At 44.1% G+C, this 18,194-nt stretch overlaps 2 protein-coding genes across 2 annotated transcripts; both read right to left on the reverse strand.

The window, feature by feature from the left end:
- Positions 1 to 4,231: 4,231 nt before the first annotated feature.
- Positions 4,232 to 13,011, reverse strand: skap2 (src kinase associated phosphoprotein 2). The gene is made up of 13 exons (XM_084026629.1): positions 12,861 to 13,011; positions 12,436 to 12,541; positions 12,309 to 12,334; positions 11,845 to 11,943; positions 11,015 to 11,095; positions 10,734 to 10,817; positions 10,503 to 10,627; positions 10,086 to 10,149; positions 9,837 to 9,953; positions 9,595 to 9,669; positions 8,112 to 8,224; positions 4,567 to 4,673; positions 4,232 to 4,443 (listed from the first exon to the last, which is right to left on the reverse strand). Exons 1-12 carry the CDS (start codon positions 12,898 to 12,900, stop codon positions 4,581 to 4,583), a joined length of 1,023 nt encoding a protein of 340 aa, XP_083882755.1. The 5' UTR covers positions 12,901 to 13,011; the 3' UTR covers positions 4,232 to 4,443; positions 4,567 to 4,580.
- A 3,119-nt stretch (positions 13,012 to 16,130) lies between these two features.
- hoxa2b (homeobox A2b) lies at positions 16,131 to 18,136 on the reverse strand. Its single transcript, XM_084026628.1, has 2 exons — positions 17,490 to 18,136; positions 16,131 to 17,009 (listed from the first exon to the last, which is right to left on the reverse strand). Exons 1-2 carry the CDS (start codon positions 17,857 to 17,859, stop codon positions 16,324 to 16,326), a joined length of 1,056 nt encoding a protein of 351 aa, XP_083882754.1. The 5' UTR covers positions 17,860 to 18,136; the 3' UTR covers positions 16,131 to 16,323.
- Positions 18,137 to 18,194: the final 58 nt, after the last annotated feature.

The following is an 18,194-nucleotide window of genomic DNA, read 5'->3' on the forward strand; positions in this document are numbered from 1 at the left end:
GATGCCTCCAATGAAAAACTCAAAATTAACTTGTATAGTAAGTTTCTAACAACATGAGAGAAGGTCCAGCAGGCGGAGGTCAAATCGTCTCTGGCCTAGTGTGAGGGCACAGACGAACACAAGTGCATCAGTTAGCGTTGCAGAATGATTTACAGTGAGAGAAAGGAAACCTTGATGACAGTCTGCCGCAGACAAATGGCTGTTGACTGACACAAAAGAGGGGAAATAAAATATAGATACTACTTTATACAAGTGGTTGTCAAATACGGCTACTTGGCATTCAACCACAACCAAAGCAGAACATATTTGGTCTCATTTTAAATCTTTTTTTCCTGATGTGCAGGAGCCAGGATTTTAGAGATACTGAGTGCCACATTTATATAAATTCAAGTGTTTTCTTCTAGCATTCAATTCAGAATCTCCCTTCACAATTGTCTGCTTGCTTTTTCAAAGCCTGCCCCACATTGTTGGAGAAATATGAAATGCCTTTATTCTGATTTGTGTTTTTGATTTGTGTGAACTCAAACAGTAACCTTGGTGTGCTAACCCTGATCCAGTTATTCTGTCCAGCCCATTAACAGGTTCTCTCTGTACTGACAAGCAGCCACTGGTGTACCTTGGCCTGGGCCCTAAATTAGCTCAGGTTAGCTTGGCAGGACCTTTGGCTCGCACGCACACCAAAGCTGACATTAAGTGGGAGTGATGGCAGCATTCTGCTATCAAGTGACTCAGTTAACTCAGCAAGCTCCTGTAACTCAAGCCTCATACCTTTACTTCCTCTGTGGGGGTCGTCTTACATAAAAGCTGCTATATTAAGGCTTGACATTGAGATGGGGATGTCAACCTGAATGCGGGGTGATCAGTTTGCAGCGGACTGCCAGCTCCCCGGCTGCAGCGAGGTGTGAGAAGGTTCGGCGTGGACAGGGCTATAATTACAGTTAGTGCATCTCTGACCCGCCTTGATTACAAACTATCCTCCCAGACCATCCAGGGTCATTACTCACCTCACTAACTAGCAGAGTAAATCAGCGGCAGAGCGCTGACCTGATATTAGAGTCACAGCCAGAGAGTAAACAGGGCCAGAGTACGGAGGCTGGAGCCTTGTAAATAATCGGCGAGGAGAGCAGGAGCGAAGGACGTGGGCAATGTTTATGGCAGGTGGACAAACACCTGTCACTTTGATAAGCTTGATTTAACCTGGATGACATATCAGCGCATAGCTCTACCCAGCTTGTGACAGTCGCGGACCCCCCCCCCCCTGTTTGTAGTGATGGTAAGGCGAGTGAGAGAGATGACAAGCTCTCTGCACCAACAACAGCTTCACCCGTGTAAAGTATCAGCTGTGTCATAGAAGCATCCTCCTGGGGATGATGGAAATGTTTTCAAGGCCAGAAACTTGGACTTGTGTCCCCCATCCAGCTCCCGAGACATCACTGTCTGCAGCTTGCAAAGGCAATTAAGGAGAAGGAAGAAGAGACACCTACGTGAGAGAGGTGGGTGTGGTTCTTGTAATAAATGACCTGTCCAGACCCATATTTACTGGCCTGCCACTAACCCTGCTTTTCAACTCATGATATTACACATTATATATTGAAAAATCACTGAGAGGCGGGAAAACCGAAGCATCAAAATTCCAGAAATATTAATTTTCAGAGCGGCCTGTCATGATGTTCGTTAGCTTTCACTTTAAATACGCCGCGTCTTCTTCTCACAATGTCATAAACCAGCTGAGGAAACCTTAATTTGTCAGCAGCCATGAGTTATGCCAACAGAAAATGACCTCAATTAAGAGTGACTTGCATTTAAAAAGTGTCTATTTCAGATTTTAAGATTTAGACCAGGGGGGGCTTTAATGGAATGCTGACAGAGGGCAAGTTGGAGAGGTAATACATTTCCTGCAAAATGCCAGTGGATACCACATAAATAAGGCGGTGTTATTCCTGACAGAAACTCTCCATGAAGCTGTGGTGTGATCTACGGCTGAATGACCCGGTTAAAGAGCAGCAGAAACAGCTGACAGCTTGATCAAGATTACCTCTCTAAAGTGGTATAGATCAAGTCTTTAGCCTTCTCGCCACCCCAGGGGTGATGCTATGAAATGGTGATGGTACACAATAATACTCAACGAGATGAGCAGCCATCACTGCGAGCGGGGAATATTAGTGTAGTGTGCCGATATTGTTCTTGAGTTATTTACCCAGAAGGCTTGCATTACCAGCGACTGCTTATTGGAGGTATAAATTATTTCTGGTTGTGTAAGAATGAATGCACAAGAGCTCTAAATTGTAACAAAATGACTATGAATGTATTCTGTCCTGAAGGGAAAATTTTGTTTTATATTTCCATCATCTTTCTCAGCAAATCAAATTTTATTTATTATTACTCAGCAGCTCAATCTATATATATTTGACCGGTAAAAGTGTATCTTTATGGTTGCTTGTATTAATTAGTGATATTCTGGTATCATTAGTGTAATTTAGTGCTCGCTAGATTAATGGCACGGTGGCATTTATCTATGAAACATTATATCTTGATGTTAAATTGCAATAAAAGAACCTGTATATTCTGCAGATATGGCTGTCCAAATCTAACGGAGGGGGATGGGGCTGTAGTTGACATCCATTAAGGAAATCCTTTATTGGCACATAAAAATGAGAGGCAATATTTAGCCTTACTTGCCTTTGGCAACCTAACCCATAGCCTAACATTAAAAGGGGACTCTTAGGGGGAAATACCACTCCACGTCAGCAGTAAAGCAATATTTGTGTTTATGTATTAAATCCACAATACAAAACATGTGTTAAGTGTTACATAATCTGCCTAAATGATGAGGAAACACACACTCAGCCATCGTCAGTCATTTTATCCGGTGATCTTCGCTCCCTGAGTAGCACATTGTTTCACTACATCCCTTCCCTCCCCTAAAACAAAGCATTTCCTCTCTATATCCAATGTAGTATATTCAATAACTAATTATGGTAATTCATTACATCTCCAATTAGCAGAGAGGCTTTATCGCTGCACTGTACCGTAAAGAGCAGGATTTATATTGGCTTTGAATGTCACCCAGCGGACAGAGGACTAGCTCATCACTCAACAAGAACAAAACAGAGAGACAGGAGCGAGAGAAAAAAATAGAGGGAAGAGAGGGAGAAAGATACAGTGAGTTATCGGTTAATGAAGGCATTTTCCTTCCCATTTTGTCCCAACCTTGAGGAAACCTTGATGAGGCTCCTTTTGTCCAAAGCAAACCCCAAAAAGGAACGGATTACTCGGATGGATCAAAGCAGAGCACCAACTTTGTGTTTCAGCGAGGAGGCTGTAAAAGAATATGTATAGTATGCATGTAACCTCGGAGGGATGTGCCGAGCTAACGCCACCTCGCCTGCTGTCAAACAGCCCCTCGGAGGGTGATAAGCATCCCTGCTATCTGTGTGGGTGGCTGTCTTATTAGTGTACCTCAGCCGTTTCACTCAGGCACGGAGCTCAGCCAACCATCTGCCACGCTGTGATCCTCTGCCCAGCAAAGTCTCTCAGGTGCCATAAAACACACACACACACACACACACACACACACACACACACACACACACACACACACACACACACACACACACACACACACACACACACACACACACACACACACACACACACACACACACACACACACACAGTGTCCCTTTGAAGCTCAGAACAAAAGTGCTGACCAGATGAATAAATGGATTTTTAAAATGAAAGAAGTAATTTTTTTATTTATCCGGGGGGGTTGTTGTCCATACGTTTGATGTGCACATGGGATTTGATATTGACATTAGCCTCATGTTAACTGCAGAGAATTACGGAGGGCAAATAATGTGATCCCGTTGGGTGAAATACACTTGATTAATGCACGTTTTCCTCATGTCTACGTGTGTTAATGCAGTTTCTTCCCTCAAGAAAATACTTCTAAAAACCTCCATCACACTTTTTTTAATGTATTTTCTTCTGTTTACATTCTTCCTCCTGTCTCTCGTCAACTGTCGTCGTTAATTCAGTCTGCAAACATAATTTCAAACTTTGTGTCCGGACTCAAGAAAACAAAAAACTGATGTGTGGCATTTCTGCCTTGAGCTTCTCTGTTACAGAGTGATAAATCTGTGACCTTTGAAGAGTCTCTATTGCCACCTTGTGGCTTAAATTGCATGATAATTAATCAAAATAAATGCTCTGATACAACAGATATGTGTAAATCTTTATTAATCTTGACATTTGCAAATATCAAATTTGCCAAAAGCAGAGCATGAAATGGTGTTGGGAAATCTATATTTTGGATAAGGAATAAATTATACACAAGCGTTGCAACATGCAGATACTGCAGAAAAATACTACTAAATATGTTTTTCAGTCATATGCAAATATTTTCATCCAATCATCAGTCTCTTACAGTGGGAGGGGATGAGCCTGGAAATGACACAATGTAGAAGTAGAAATGTAGTAGATTAATAACAGTTATACTGTATATGTTGATGCTCAAACAAGTGTAAGACACCTGATCAGTGCAGTCATGAGCTCACAGCGACTTACATGATGGGGTGTATTTAGATCGCGTAAAGCTCCAACAAGAAGTCTTTGGGGACGATTCCTATGCTTCCATTCTTCTCGCCAACCCACCAGCCAAAGTTCTGGTACTCCTGCAAACAGAAGGGAAGACACATTGAGGATTCATCGATGAGATGATATAACCACCAGATCTGTAAATCTGAGTTTCTCCACAAAAGCACCATATTTAATCTTGTGTTTACCAGAAATGTGCTCATTTCTTTCTTGGAAATAAGTAATTAGGTATGAAAACGGCATTCAAAAAATGACAAATTAGTCAAATAATCAACTTTGAGGGGGAGCCCTATTTTTAATACATGTAGTAATCACCAAACATTTTTGATCAAATCCATCTTCACGCCACAAAACTGAGGTTTGCTTAACATTCAAAACGTCTGATGGGGACGCTCCATAGGAACATTAAGTAGCCGTCTTCCTTTGGAGACGCTGGCCGACAGTATGTCTAACAGATGAAGGATGTAAGGCAAGGATATGGCACTCTGGTGGGTTCAGAACGCCAACGTCCCCGGGTCGTGTCGGGTCGGGGACCTCGGCTGCTCCCCATCTCTCCCTGACCTCATTCCCCGTCATCTCACCAATGTTGTTACTTCTATACAGCGTAACCTGTGAGGTATTCACAAAACCCCCTCCGTTGTCCCTCCAAAACAACACCTACGTCCCACCAACAACTTCACGCCTCCTGTTCCCCCACCCGACCCCTCTACACATGCATCCCTCTGCTCCACACAAAAACCCTCAGTGTGCGTAGAGCGCATCACACATAAATCTGTCACAGCGTGACAAGTAATAGATCCAAATGGCTGTCAGCATGCTGAGATGTGAGGGGGACACTGTGAGGAGAGATCTGAGACAAGAGGAGAATACCCCTCTCTCTCTCCCTCTCTCTCTCTGGCCTGACCTCACATCAAAGTCTTCCCAGGACATGAATCAACACCGAGGCTCACGTACTAACAAGGTGGAAGGAAGAGAAACCTGCACATCGTTTCAAATCTACGCCAAAACTCGGGGGAGCGGGAGGGACCACATCTGTGTCCGGTTATTCCCAGGAGAGAATAATGGATGTAAGTGATCTTATTAGACACAAGATCACAATAACAATAGCGATGGCTAGCACTGACCGTTGTCTGTCGACAGGCCATTCATCAAGGAGATGAAAAAAGCGCTTGACTTACTGTCGGTGTCAAATATTGATACACGGGACCCGAATACAGTAAAAAACTCATTTAGTACATCCGAGTTATTAACAGCAAATTAAATACCACATGAAACAAACAAAAATAATGAATGTGTCACATGATTAAAATGACATTTCACAAGCCCCCGAGGGACAATATAGCAGATTGACATGAGGTGTGTGTAAGGGGCCGAGGGTGTGTGCGCACATTATGACTTCCTGCAGCTCGCCTTTGAAAAAACTGCAACACCTCATTGTGTAGTTCTGGCTGACAAATAAGTCGTGCTCGAGCGAGTGCAGGGCCACAACACGAGAACCCGTACACGAGCCTGTGGAAGACTAATGATACCACACACTGTGACAACACTACACGTTAGCACAAAAACTATAATACATAATCGTATTACTTCTGCCAAGTGGAACGCGCTGCGGCGGATGCAATAGTTTACAAGCACAAACGTGTGGAATGAATGATGAGGTGAAAAGACGTGCAGGAACTCTGTTTGGACAAGTGTTTGCTTTTTGAAATCATCCCATAGTCACTTAAGTGAGATGTTACATTTATCGATTAGTTTTGCGTGCTGTGACTCTGGAGGGACGGGGGGGGGGGTCAGCATATCCGGACAACACACTCTCCCTCACTCCCAGTCAGGCCCTATAATCAACACCCAAGTCCTGACTGGGGGGTCTCGCAGCTGTAACACTACCGCTATTTCTGGCCTGTGGAATGGGGGAGGGACACAGGGAGAAAGGAGAATGGGGGAGCGACTGTGTTTGGGGGGGGAAGTGGTCTGTCCCTTTAGCTGCAGCTGGCTGCTGCAGTCCAGACAGGTTTTATGGTCATTGCCCTCGCAGCAGGCCACAACCCCCAACACCAAGGTTTCAGCTAATGGCACTCCCAGTCTGAGTGAAAGGGCAACTTGATTCTTGGTCCTTTTCCACACATGAAGAAGGAGTCGTAAACGGGCATTTGGCCAATGAGCATTGACGGCGTCTCTCTCTGCTTTGTGCATTCGTTTCCTGCCATTAGCCCTGAATCAATTAATCAATTAGTTGGTCAACAGAGGAGTAACACTTTTGATAATCCATTATTTGCTTAAATCATTCATCAAACAAAAATGCTGAACATGTTTATGTCCAGCCTTCTTTTGATGCCTTTTTGCTTCAATTTGTACAGTTGGTCAGACTAGAAAATCTAAAGATGTCACCTCGGGGTATTTTCCACTGTTTTCTGACATTTTATAGACTAAGAATTAAATTGTTATTAATCATGAAAATAACAGCCTAGGTCCTAAACTCCTGACTGGACATGGATTTTAATTATTAGAGAAAATTATGATTCGACTTTACAAATAAATGGATCTTATGAGGCCAATGTTTTTAAGTCTTCATGGCTTTTAGGTGCCACTAGATGGCAGACTTGAATTTAGAAAAGGACCTGGCCAGTTGACAACAGCATGTCTCAGTTGACTTCATGCTCCATAGAAACCAAACCAGACAGGAAATACAGCCAGCCTGATGGTGCACACTTCACACACTTTTTTTACACAGACCACAAGGTTACACATGCATCTGTAAAAAGGATAAAATTCCTCGACTTATTTGCAGTGCAATGTTCAAAAACAAGCTTGTTAAAGGTATCACATCAAAATCCAATTCCACGTTCATATAAACCAGTTAAGCACAAAAGGGCTCCTGTTTAGTTACATAATAAAGGTAAAGAACGGCCCCTCAGTTCTCTATACCTGGCACCCACGCCTAGCCGACAAGCCTCGGAAATTGTGCGTCCACTACACGTCCTCACCTGCTCTGAAACAGAGTGGCGGACTGAGCCTGGGTTTCCTGAGAACACACATTCCTATTTGGCGAGGTGAGGGAGACGTCTGAGAGGTGTGTGGGCTGAGGGCTGCTCACCGCCTGGCATGGCCGCAGCGGCAGCATGCTGAAAAGGTCCAGATGGAAGTGATGGAATGGCGTTGTGTGCCAGCGAAGCCCAGCCTCCGCCAGCGGCACTAAAACAGTTTCCGTTGTGACACAACTAATCCCCATCACAGTGCCAGAGAGAGAACCTAGCCCAGCCTGCCTCCTACCATCAGCCGTCCACCTCCAGGCAGCGGGCCAGGTGCTGCCAGTAAAGGATATGAACAGTCGGTTCCTCTGAGGGCCTAGAAATAACTCACTTTTGGTGGTCTGAGACCAGCGGTGGCTACAAACCTCATCGCACAGCTTTTGCATCACTGTCGGGATTGAGCTCATCCTGGCATCAAGCAAACACTCATTAAAAAAGAGACAAATCAATATTTTAACTCCGACAACCGGGCTTCCCCAGGCGTACCTTGCTCAGTATGTAGATGGCATCTCCCCGTTTGAAGGACAACTCGTCTGGGTGGTCCCCGACACAGTCCCATAAGCCCTGGTAGAAGTTGGGGTAGTCTGTGCTCTTGTCAGCTGGATGGGAAAAGGAAAAGAAGACGATAACAGATTCAGTGTTTTATTACTTACTACTGAGAGTAATAACATTAAACACAGGTCTGACACAGCAGTGATTGTATGTGGAGTGTAAAACCAACAGGAGGCAGTGGAGAGCCTAAAATAGAACTGGAGGCAGACAGCAGCTGTGTCCCAAGTTCATACTACTTACTAGGTTTTTGAGTGTGTGGTGTGTTACACTCAAAACAGTTAGTATGCAGACTACAATGAAAAAACTATTTTTTTTGAGTCCACAAAATGCAATGCACAAAAAAGATGGACAACTTCTTGAAACAGCCCTGAGGAAGGTTCAAAGAGGAGATTTCACCGCTTCATGTTCATCATATCATCGGGTACGACACAACAAGTCTGCAGGCGTGTGATCACTGAACATGAGGACAAGTGTTTCTTTTCACCAAGTCAGGGTGTCATAGTGGCCTACTTTATGCATGGGAATTAAAATTATGTAGTTATTTAAGATCTAGAATAAATGACAACAAAAAAAACGAAGAAACTGTGTATCGGCAGCCTTTCCTTTCACCTGAGCGGACATCATCTCATTCTCTCCAGCAGCTCCTGTTACACTTTTCTTTGACCCCACAGCTCAAGAGCGGCCCAGCCTTCATTCAATCACCTTGAAATTCACTTTTATAGCTTTGTTAGGTTTGATTTGCAGTTTCACTGTAAATTTAAGCAAAAAAACACATTTGCTTTTCCATTGGGAGGATTTGCTGCTTTTCCCGGTTTTATATCAATAAAGTGAATCTGTTCGGGTTGGGAGTGTTGAGCAGACCAAACAGGACATTCAAAGATGTCACCTTGGACTCTACATTGTTTAATGTGTTTGAAGACGAAATGATTAATCAATAATGAAAACATTCTTTAGTCGCCGCTTCACGGTTTGCCTTTGCATAGTTTATGTATTGCATAATTTTCTGTTAGTATGAAATGGAAAAGTACAGTGATTTTTGTTTTACCAGATGCGAGAAAAAAAAATCGATACAATGCAAACAGGAATCAGAACTCAGCTGGTCTGGGATCATTTCCTGTTCGCTGGCGAACCTCAGGGTGTGTTAATAGTGTGAGAATGTTTACATAGATAAAGTAGCCTGCATAAAGATAGATAGCATGGGATTTTTTGCACTTGCGCAATGTTAATACGTCACTTATTGTAAAAGGAAGTTAGCCAACCCAGCGACAAGTTATTTCCAGCGTTGTGTTAACTTTCATGTCCACATAAACTTCCTCTGTAAATGTCACTTCCTCTTAACTGTCCATCTTCTGCTTACCTCACTCTGATCCACAAACTACATATACCGCTCACATCAGTGCAGCATGAAGCTCTGTACCTGGAACAGGAGGGGCTGGTTTGCTGGCTGGCTCCAACTTTGGACGAGGCTTTGCTACAGCGGGGACATCCTCCTCTGGAGAAGACAAGATAAGAGGGATTAGAGTGCTATGAATTATGGGTTATGGTGATCTGTCTACGTAGTAGGTAGAGACATATGCTCTATCAGAAAAGAAACTCAGTTTGGTTCATGCTCCGTAGGACAACAGAGACCGTCACAGTAATAAAAACACGCCATCAGACCTGGGAGCTCTTCATAGATGTCTTCATCGATTGGCTCAGCGGCGTCTTCTATCGCTCCGACATCATCGTACACTTCCTGATCCTCCTCCTCATCTTCTGGGATGATGCCCGTCATATCTACAACCAGGGGGACACAGCACATTTCTCTACTTGGAGTACTTGACGATAGACTTGTAAATATGTCATTTCTGACATTACACAGCATCACATTGAGTTGTTGTTTTTATTATAATTGAAAACCGTTCACACCTCTCAAAACAAAGTCTATCTGTTTCACCCATTCCTCCGCCTCTTTCACCGATGACGCACAAAACTGTGATGAGAGGAGAGAAATGAAAACTGCAGTCAGCAACACGCACTCCTACATATATTAATTAACATAAACAAATAATACTGCATTTATGCATAGTAAAATGTTCCGCATGGAAGAGGCCGAATGTTAGAAACACTCATTTAGACTTTTTAAATATGCGTGTCAGGTAAAGGCGGCAGTGTCACATGAATGAATAGGTTTTTGAAAAACAACGATTTGATGGAGCTCACGTAGACGCACGCCTTGCCACGTTTCAAACACGGCACATCTCAAGTCTGCATGTGTTTTTTCCCCAATTAGGACACACACTTAGAGCAGCAGCGACCCCACCCATCACCAGGAGACGAGCGCACCTGATAGACTCGCTTGTCTGGAGCCGTGACTTCAAAGCAGCAGTCCTTCTTGGAGTCTTTCCGTAAGGTGCCGTTCATCTTGACGGTGTACCCGTCGATACTGAACTCCCCCTTCTGCTGCTTGTCTTGATTACGGGGAAATTAAAACATCATCATTAACCGTTCAGATACAACAACTGCTGCAATTGTCACACGTTGAAGTACGTGATTCAGACAGGAAGTAGGACGCACCTTTCTCGCTGCCATAGTAGTAGAAGGTATGATGGCTCAGGGCGCACCATCTCTTCTGCCACTCGGTGCCAAAAAAGCTGTGATCTGTGGAGAATAATCATCAATCAATCAATAATCAACCTAGAAGAGATGGATCGTTTTCTGGTTCATTTTTGGAGCAATTCAAAAATGTCAATATGCCACTGGGATTCTGGGCGTTATTGTAGGTGAACATCTTGGGGAGCTAACAAATGTAATTGTACAATATCCCCTCCGTGATACGCAGCTAATCATAAACGCACCCTTCCGGCGCTTCTCCAGGTATCCTGCTTTGAAGACAGACACCAGGTCCTGAGCCGCCACAGGTGGGGACTGCTGGGCGCCTGGAGAGAGAACGGGTTTCAATATGGAAAATTAAATTTGTTTGTCAAATGTTGAACATAAACAGATTTCGGACTTGTGACTCTCTTTGTGAATGTAGTTTGTTATTTACTCATTTGACTGATGTCAAAACAAGCAGCGAAAAGCCACTGAGGCTCCACTGAGCAATGTTCTTGCCTCTCGCTGGAGGAGATTCCCCTTGCAGCAAGCAACTTCAATGCAAATGTTCAACTGCTGTGTCAAAGTTGCTTTGTGTGAAAGAGCAGCCATAAAACTGGCAGCTGCTTGCAGCCCATAAACCCGAAGACCCCTAATAGCCACTTCACAAGGATTTCCCTGATACTCTATTTATAAAAGTAAATACAAAATTACATATTGCCATGATAGGGTGTACAAGGTTAAAGCTACTGTATATCGAGGCATGTTTTTCCTCAAACTACAACCGTGGCAGTAATGTTCGGTCCCCAGACTGTGGCTGCGGGCAATAAAACATGCCCTCGCTGTCAAAGGGGTGGGGTGAAAGAGGTGGTGGGAGTAGCAGTGGTGCCCCCAAATTGCTTCCCAAGTATGTTGCCAAGTTACAGTTGGAATGTCTCCCTCATTGTGCCACTCAAAGTCACTTTCTCCCCGGAGCCGACCAACAGATCTGTATATTTTCCTGCCAAGATGCAGGTTTCAGCACTTTAATCCACAGCTTGTTAGCAGTTAGCAAGTCAACTTTTTGGATGTCTGCTCAGCGCTCGTGGCTTACCGTCGCCGGCATCTTCATCCTTGTCTGTGCGCTCCGACTGTAGCGACCCTCCGTCGTTGTTGCTGTCGACCTCCTCCGAGTCATCCGAGTCATCTCCACCTAGAGTGCAGTAAAGTGTAGTAACAGTACATGTGATATGGTAACACGGCGGCTCATACCTGTTGTGTGTATCTGGATTATGTTACATTTGAAGACTGATTTTGTTACCCTTTTCAGACAGTTTAGTTATGTTTTAAAAGCACAATACAGTATTCTACCAAAAAAAGCTAATAAAAAATAGAAAAGTCTGAAAAACGATCAGTCTGTGTCAAAATGTAGATTTGTTCTTATATTTGTTGTTTTCAAGGCATTTATCCTGATATCCGGCTCATCTGGTGACCCCTCAGGTTCATGCCGTGACCCCTTGTGTGGCTGCCGACCCCCATGTTGGAAACCATTACATTTTGTGTAAGACCAACACTCACTTTTGTCCTTGAAATCGTGTGGGTAACTGTTGGGGAGACAGTAAACGCATTATAACAATTGTGATATTCTGCTTTAGAATCTTTCCAACCAAATCCTGGTGTAGCCGCTAGCAAAGACCCAACATACCCAAGTTTGACCTCTTTAATCCGCTTGATGAAGGCGTCCCTCTTCTCTTTTGCCTTCTTGCTTAGATTTTCCCCTTTTAATCCATCAGAGAGGAAATATTCGAGGTCTAGAAACAAACAAACACACACATCAGGTAAAAAACATCCATACAATGTGATACAATGTGGTGATTGTGGTGTTTTCTTTGTGGCAGTCAGGTGGTGCTGCTGGAGATCATGTTACCTTTAAACAACACACTGAGCAGCTCGGACGTGTAAGAATGAACGACAATGAAGATTTAACCGGGTTTAAACACATGAGACCTAAAAGCTCGTCGCCCATATTGATCCGCGCTTCCTCTCTCTCCAAACATTCTCTGGACTTTGCACACGGAATGAACGCGGCAGAAACAACCCGCATAACAGACCTCGTGAGGAGGGTTTTACCTGCGATGAGCGCCGTGAACTCCTCGGGAATCGCACGCATCGTAGCGACAGTTTGTTCCCGGCAGCGGCGGACCGTCCGGCGGGGAGAGAGAACAACTTCACGCGACACGGAAGCAGGCGATGAGTTTACGGACACGGAAGTTAATCTGATTATTTACAACTGACCACGCCGTTCAGCCGGAGAGAGAGGGAAAAACAAACAGTGAAACCTGACTGTTGTTCAACATCCACGCTGGCATTTATTGCTCTATCAGCTTGTGTGTATGTGTGTATATATAGTTTTTGACTGCTGATGATGATGATGGGGGGGGGGGGACTTTAATGGAGCAGCGGGTCTTTACAGACCAATAAAGTCAGACGATAAGCCGTGATCATATTTTTGATTGATTCCAGATAATATTTCTCTGGCACTTAAGTCTGTGACTGACTCGTTGGACACGCTGGGAGTGTCTTTTTTTACAATGATGCAAGCACTTTGGGTTTATGAATATGTCAACACTGTAAATCTAAACAGGGATCATTAATAGGCTGCTTGAGGAGGCAGTTATATATATAAAACTGTTCTGCAGGTTTCTGTGCCAGGGTTTTTTTTCTTTCTTTCTTTTTTTCTACCCTTGAGCAAAATAGATGTGCAACTCTGCTGCACTGGTTTATTCCTGCACATCTTGTACATTTGCATCATTTGCATCTCATTTGGAATCAGATTGTAATCAGTTTATATTTCAATGGCACACACACATTTCTGATGCAATCAATTTCTGATGCAATCAATGCACAATAAACAATAAACAACAACAACTACAACAAAAACAAACTTATTACACCCGGTGAAGCCTGTGCCTCCTGGCGTATTCAGGTTGCAGCTGGTGGTCATATTGTTTATAAAGGCGTCAGTCATTTGTTAGTCATCTTTAGACAGGAGGGATCAGCCAGTCCGGCTTTAGAGAGCGAGCCTTTGAACTGTATAGCCTGTTGTTGTGGAGAATGAGACAGAGGTGTCAGTGCAGCTAGAGGGGTGCGTGAGGAGCTTCAGTTGGACTTCAGCTGCAGGTGGCGGACGTTTGTCAGTGCTGTCACATGTTATTTACTCCGCTCTCGGTGCAGCTTTGGGAAGATCCTAGTTCTTAGTTGGCTATTTGCTGTTGTTGCTTTGTTTTTGAGAGGAGAAGATATGAGTTTACTTAAGATGTGCATTTTTTCTACACTTTTCCCCTTTTATATCTTGTACCGATCCATCCAGTTCATTCAGAATCATCCTTAGAGAAGGATCACCAGATCCTCGGGTGCTTCCTATGAGGAACAATTGCATTTCTCGCCTCGGATCATATTTGACACGAATATTTTCGTTTCTGAATACACATTCCTGATGTCACTTCCTGCTCAGAGTTATCTGAGAGTAACCAATGCATTCTTCATGAGCCACAAATCCTCTGAGGTCATTCAAAACCTGACCCCCTCCTGACCTGGCAGCAGTTCCTCCCAGCTTGGAGAGGAGAGGAGAGCCAGCTTGACCTTTGACCCGTGTGTGTGTGTGTGTGTGTGTGTGTGTGTGTGTGTGTGTGTGTGTGTGTGTGTGTGTGTGTGTGTGTGCGTGTGCGTGTGTGGAGGGAGAAAGGGAGGGATCTGCTGGTAGAGTGTTGTATGTAGTTTCCCATAAAGCTTCATCTCCTCCCTGCCATTGGTTCCTTCATCTTTTATCAATCATTACATGTTTTTACGGTTCACTCGGCTGCTCAAAGTCACTAAACACTGTCACGCAAATATGCATCATAAGGAAATTAGATAATCAACTTCAAAACGTGTGATTGTGCAATGATCAGATATACAATGGGTACATGGTGCATGTTTTATTTTGTGCTCATAAAAAGAAAGTAGCAGAGTGTGCCTACTTTCCTTTTTAAATAATGAACATGTATTTGCTGTATAATGTGCTGACACAACGAGCTGAGTGGCTGACTGCCTCTCTGCCTCCTGGGCTTTCTTCACTTTCCCCAATGCATTTTCAAATTAGCCATCACTTAGTACCATATCTCAGTAGGAATAGCAGTTCACCACCTCACCTCACTTTTATTATTATTATTATTATAATTACTACTATTATTGTTGTATTACTATTATTGCTCGAGTCCGCACAATCAGAGGATTGCAGAGGCTATAAATGAATCACGTCGCCTGCAGACTCTGGTCAAAATAATTGATCAGTGTGATTGTTAATCTCCTGATTCCTATCTCTGGCTTTTCATCGACCATTTCCCCACCTGAAGATTTAATAACAGTTATCCGAATAAAGACACCGGCTTCTCTTTGTTGAGCCGAGGCTCAACTGGTCGGTGCGGGATTCCTTCAGCAGAGAACAGGGACGTTTGGTCCGAATTAACACACATTTGCCTTAATTATGACCATTTACTACAAATGCATGGAATAAATGCATTCTGCTATTGAACTGAATATCTGGTCGCTCGCCGTGTTGCAGTAACAAAACTAGATTATTTCATCATTTACACCCGTATAAATCAAAACGCGGCTGCTTTGGATCAACCTTATAAAATGGTTAATAAAAAGTTCTGGAAAAACCACAATGGCGCGATTCTTAATTTCAAAACGATCGTCTTACACTGCAGATCGGGCTATAAACAAGCACCATCAGCGCTGTGAGTTTTATAGGCAATAAAATTTAATTAGAGAAGCAAGAAAAGTCGTAGCTTTTGGCCTGGGACGCCTAACAGGCAATTGCTGCAAATGTTCTTTTTTTTTCTGGGTTTAAACAAGAGAAGGCAATGAATCTACTTTAGTTTTATTCTGGTCAGATGGATCACCGAGCTCTGTCTAACAGAAGCATGGCCATGATGAAATAAATATATTTTAACTAAATAAATTAATCAAGAAATACAATTTTACATTCACATCACTTGCATTGTATTTGGATTGCTCTGTGTTTTGGGAAGTTCGAGATTATAAAATCAATAATGTATTTATATTACAGGAACATATAAGCGAAGATATATATTTTCGAAAATATCCCGTGACTTTTCAATTAAACCGTTTATAAAATGCGTATTTGAAAACTGCGAGAAATCACATTCAACGTTATGAATTATGCATGACCATAATTCATTTCTCTACTGGCCGATGGTGTTACATACAGGCTATTTGTGTTTTATTGGGCCTAAAATCGATGACCTCTCCGATCTCTCTCCCTGTGAAATAAGACAATAGCGCCGTTGTTTTCAAATCAATGTAAAGTTTTATTTCAAGAAAAATATTCTGATCAGTTATAGTCGAATCCATATAAAAAATATGATCTCCTCGCAGCCCAATGGATTTCACTGCCCATATAGGCCAAATAGTAGCTTTGTTGTTTTTGTTTTAACTTACCTTATTTATGAGCTCTATTTACGCTTAAACTGAGTATATCCACTCAACACTAGCGTCTAAATTAAAATAAAACATTAAAAAAAAAAGTTCAATAGCTCAAGTTTTGCAGGTCGATTGTTGTGAGTGTTTCTGAGAAAAGGTCGAACGTTTCGGATGAGAGAGACAGAGGACTTTGTGCCGAGTCGGACAAACTTGGTGAGAAAGAAGAGGAGGGTGAGAAAACGTGGAAATCCTGCAAAGAGACGTCCAGGCCCGGGGAATGATCATTGTCCGGGCCTATTGTTGACACGCAGATGGGAACAGTGGGAGCCGGGTTGGGAAAATGTTTCAGATGTTTGTCATTGCTGTTCAAATGCGTGCCGGCCGGGCTTTGGTCCTCCCCATTGTGGCCGCCCTGACACTGTGAAGTCAAGGTATTTAGGTGGAAATACCTCTCCCGCTCCGGGAGCGTCCCGGGCGCGCCGCCGTCCGCAGCCTGCTCGAACTCGTCCTCCGGCCCGTCCTCCAGGCACGCGTATTTGCCCTCGCTGTCCCGGTTCTCCTTGCAGTGGGTCTGCCTCTTGTGCTTCATCCTCCTGTTCTGAAACCACACTTTCACCTGCTTCTCGCTTAAATCCAGCAGAGCCGCTATTTCCACCCGCCTCGGTCTGCACAGGTATTTGTTGAAATGAAACTCCTTCTCCAGCTCCAGGAGTTGGGTGTTGGTGTACGCGGTCCTCAACCTCCGGGATGCCGCTCCGCCGCCAACACCAACCTCTGGCACCTCTGGTGAACCTAAAAAAAATAAACTCATTATGTGTTTTTTTTTGTTTTTTTAATCGCAGAAAAGCAACACGTACAGTTGTGTGCGTGCGTGTGTGTGTGCGTGGGCGCGCGCGCGTGTGTTGAGGAAAAACAAGCTCTATGGGGGTGAAACAAGCACCGGGGCTGTGGAGATTTATGGGCCCCAGGCAGAATATGATGGGTCTGCGTGGACAGGACAGGACGGAGGGTGAAGATTAATGAACATGCCAGCTGCTGGACCGTGTAAGAATAATCTATCACTCTCCATTACTGTCAAACATTAACACTCTTACACTGCATCACAAGTCAGTGCGTTACTTGATGAGATTAAGCATGCTTAAATCAAAATCCTATATTGGCTTAAAGGGACGCCCACGTTGCACAAGGCCCGGGATGCAGCCCCGTCGCTGAGGGGGAATCCTCAGACAACGTGGAGCCTCTGCGTGGAGGTTATTAATCATCGTGTCTTGCCTTGGGGGGAGAAGTAGTGCGGCGAGGAGTCAGTCGTGGTCACGGCGGCGGCAGCGGCAGCGGCGGCGGCGGCAGTCTGGTTTCTCTTGACGCTTTTCTTCTCCTTCATCCACGGGTACTCCGGGGGCAGGGAGGACGCAGCCTGCAGAGGCTGCTTTGAGTGGCTGTGGCGTGGGTGGATGCCCGGGTTCAGGCCGGGGATGGTCTGCTCGAAAGGAGGAGGAATCAGTGTCGACTGTGAAAGCGCCGCGCTCTTGATTGATGAACTTTGAAATGCATCACCGACAGGGTTGGCGAGAGATGTCAGGCACTCTGCGAGCGACGGCTGGCTGTTGATGAAACCGCTTTCTCGCCCGAATTCGTAATTCATCTCCTCCCTCTTGTCCCGAAAAAACTCGTTGATTTGAAGTTAATTCAGATTAATACGCGCTTTATTGTCATAAACTACTAAACTCGGTATAGCCGTATGGAGACCTCCGTGCCATAAACTATTGCTTTCATGAGGACATGGTTGGAATTAGACCGTGCTGCTTGTCACATGATTACATCTGCCCAATGACAATTTGGGGTTTTTATCAAAAGAAGCCACTGTCCCCTGTGATTGATCGAGAAACTCGGAGGGGTAACGCCTCATTCCGGGGGTAGGGGTTGCTTTATTTACACATTTTTTGGGGGGTCAGTTTGTTCGCCAAGCCCCCCCCCCCC

The sequence above is a fragment of the Eutrigla gurnardus genome (genome assembly GCF_963514095.1).
Source record: "Eutrigla gurnardus genome assembly, chromosome: 14".
NCBI classification, from domain to species: Eukaryota; Metazoa; Chordata; class Actinopteri; order Perciformes; family Triglidae; genus Eutrigla; species Eutrigla gurnardus.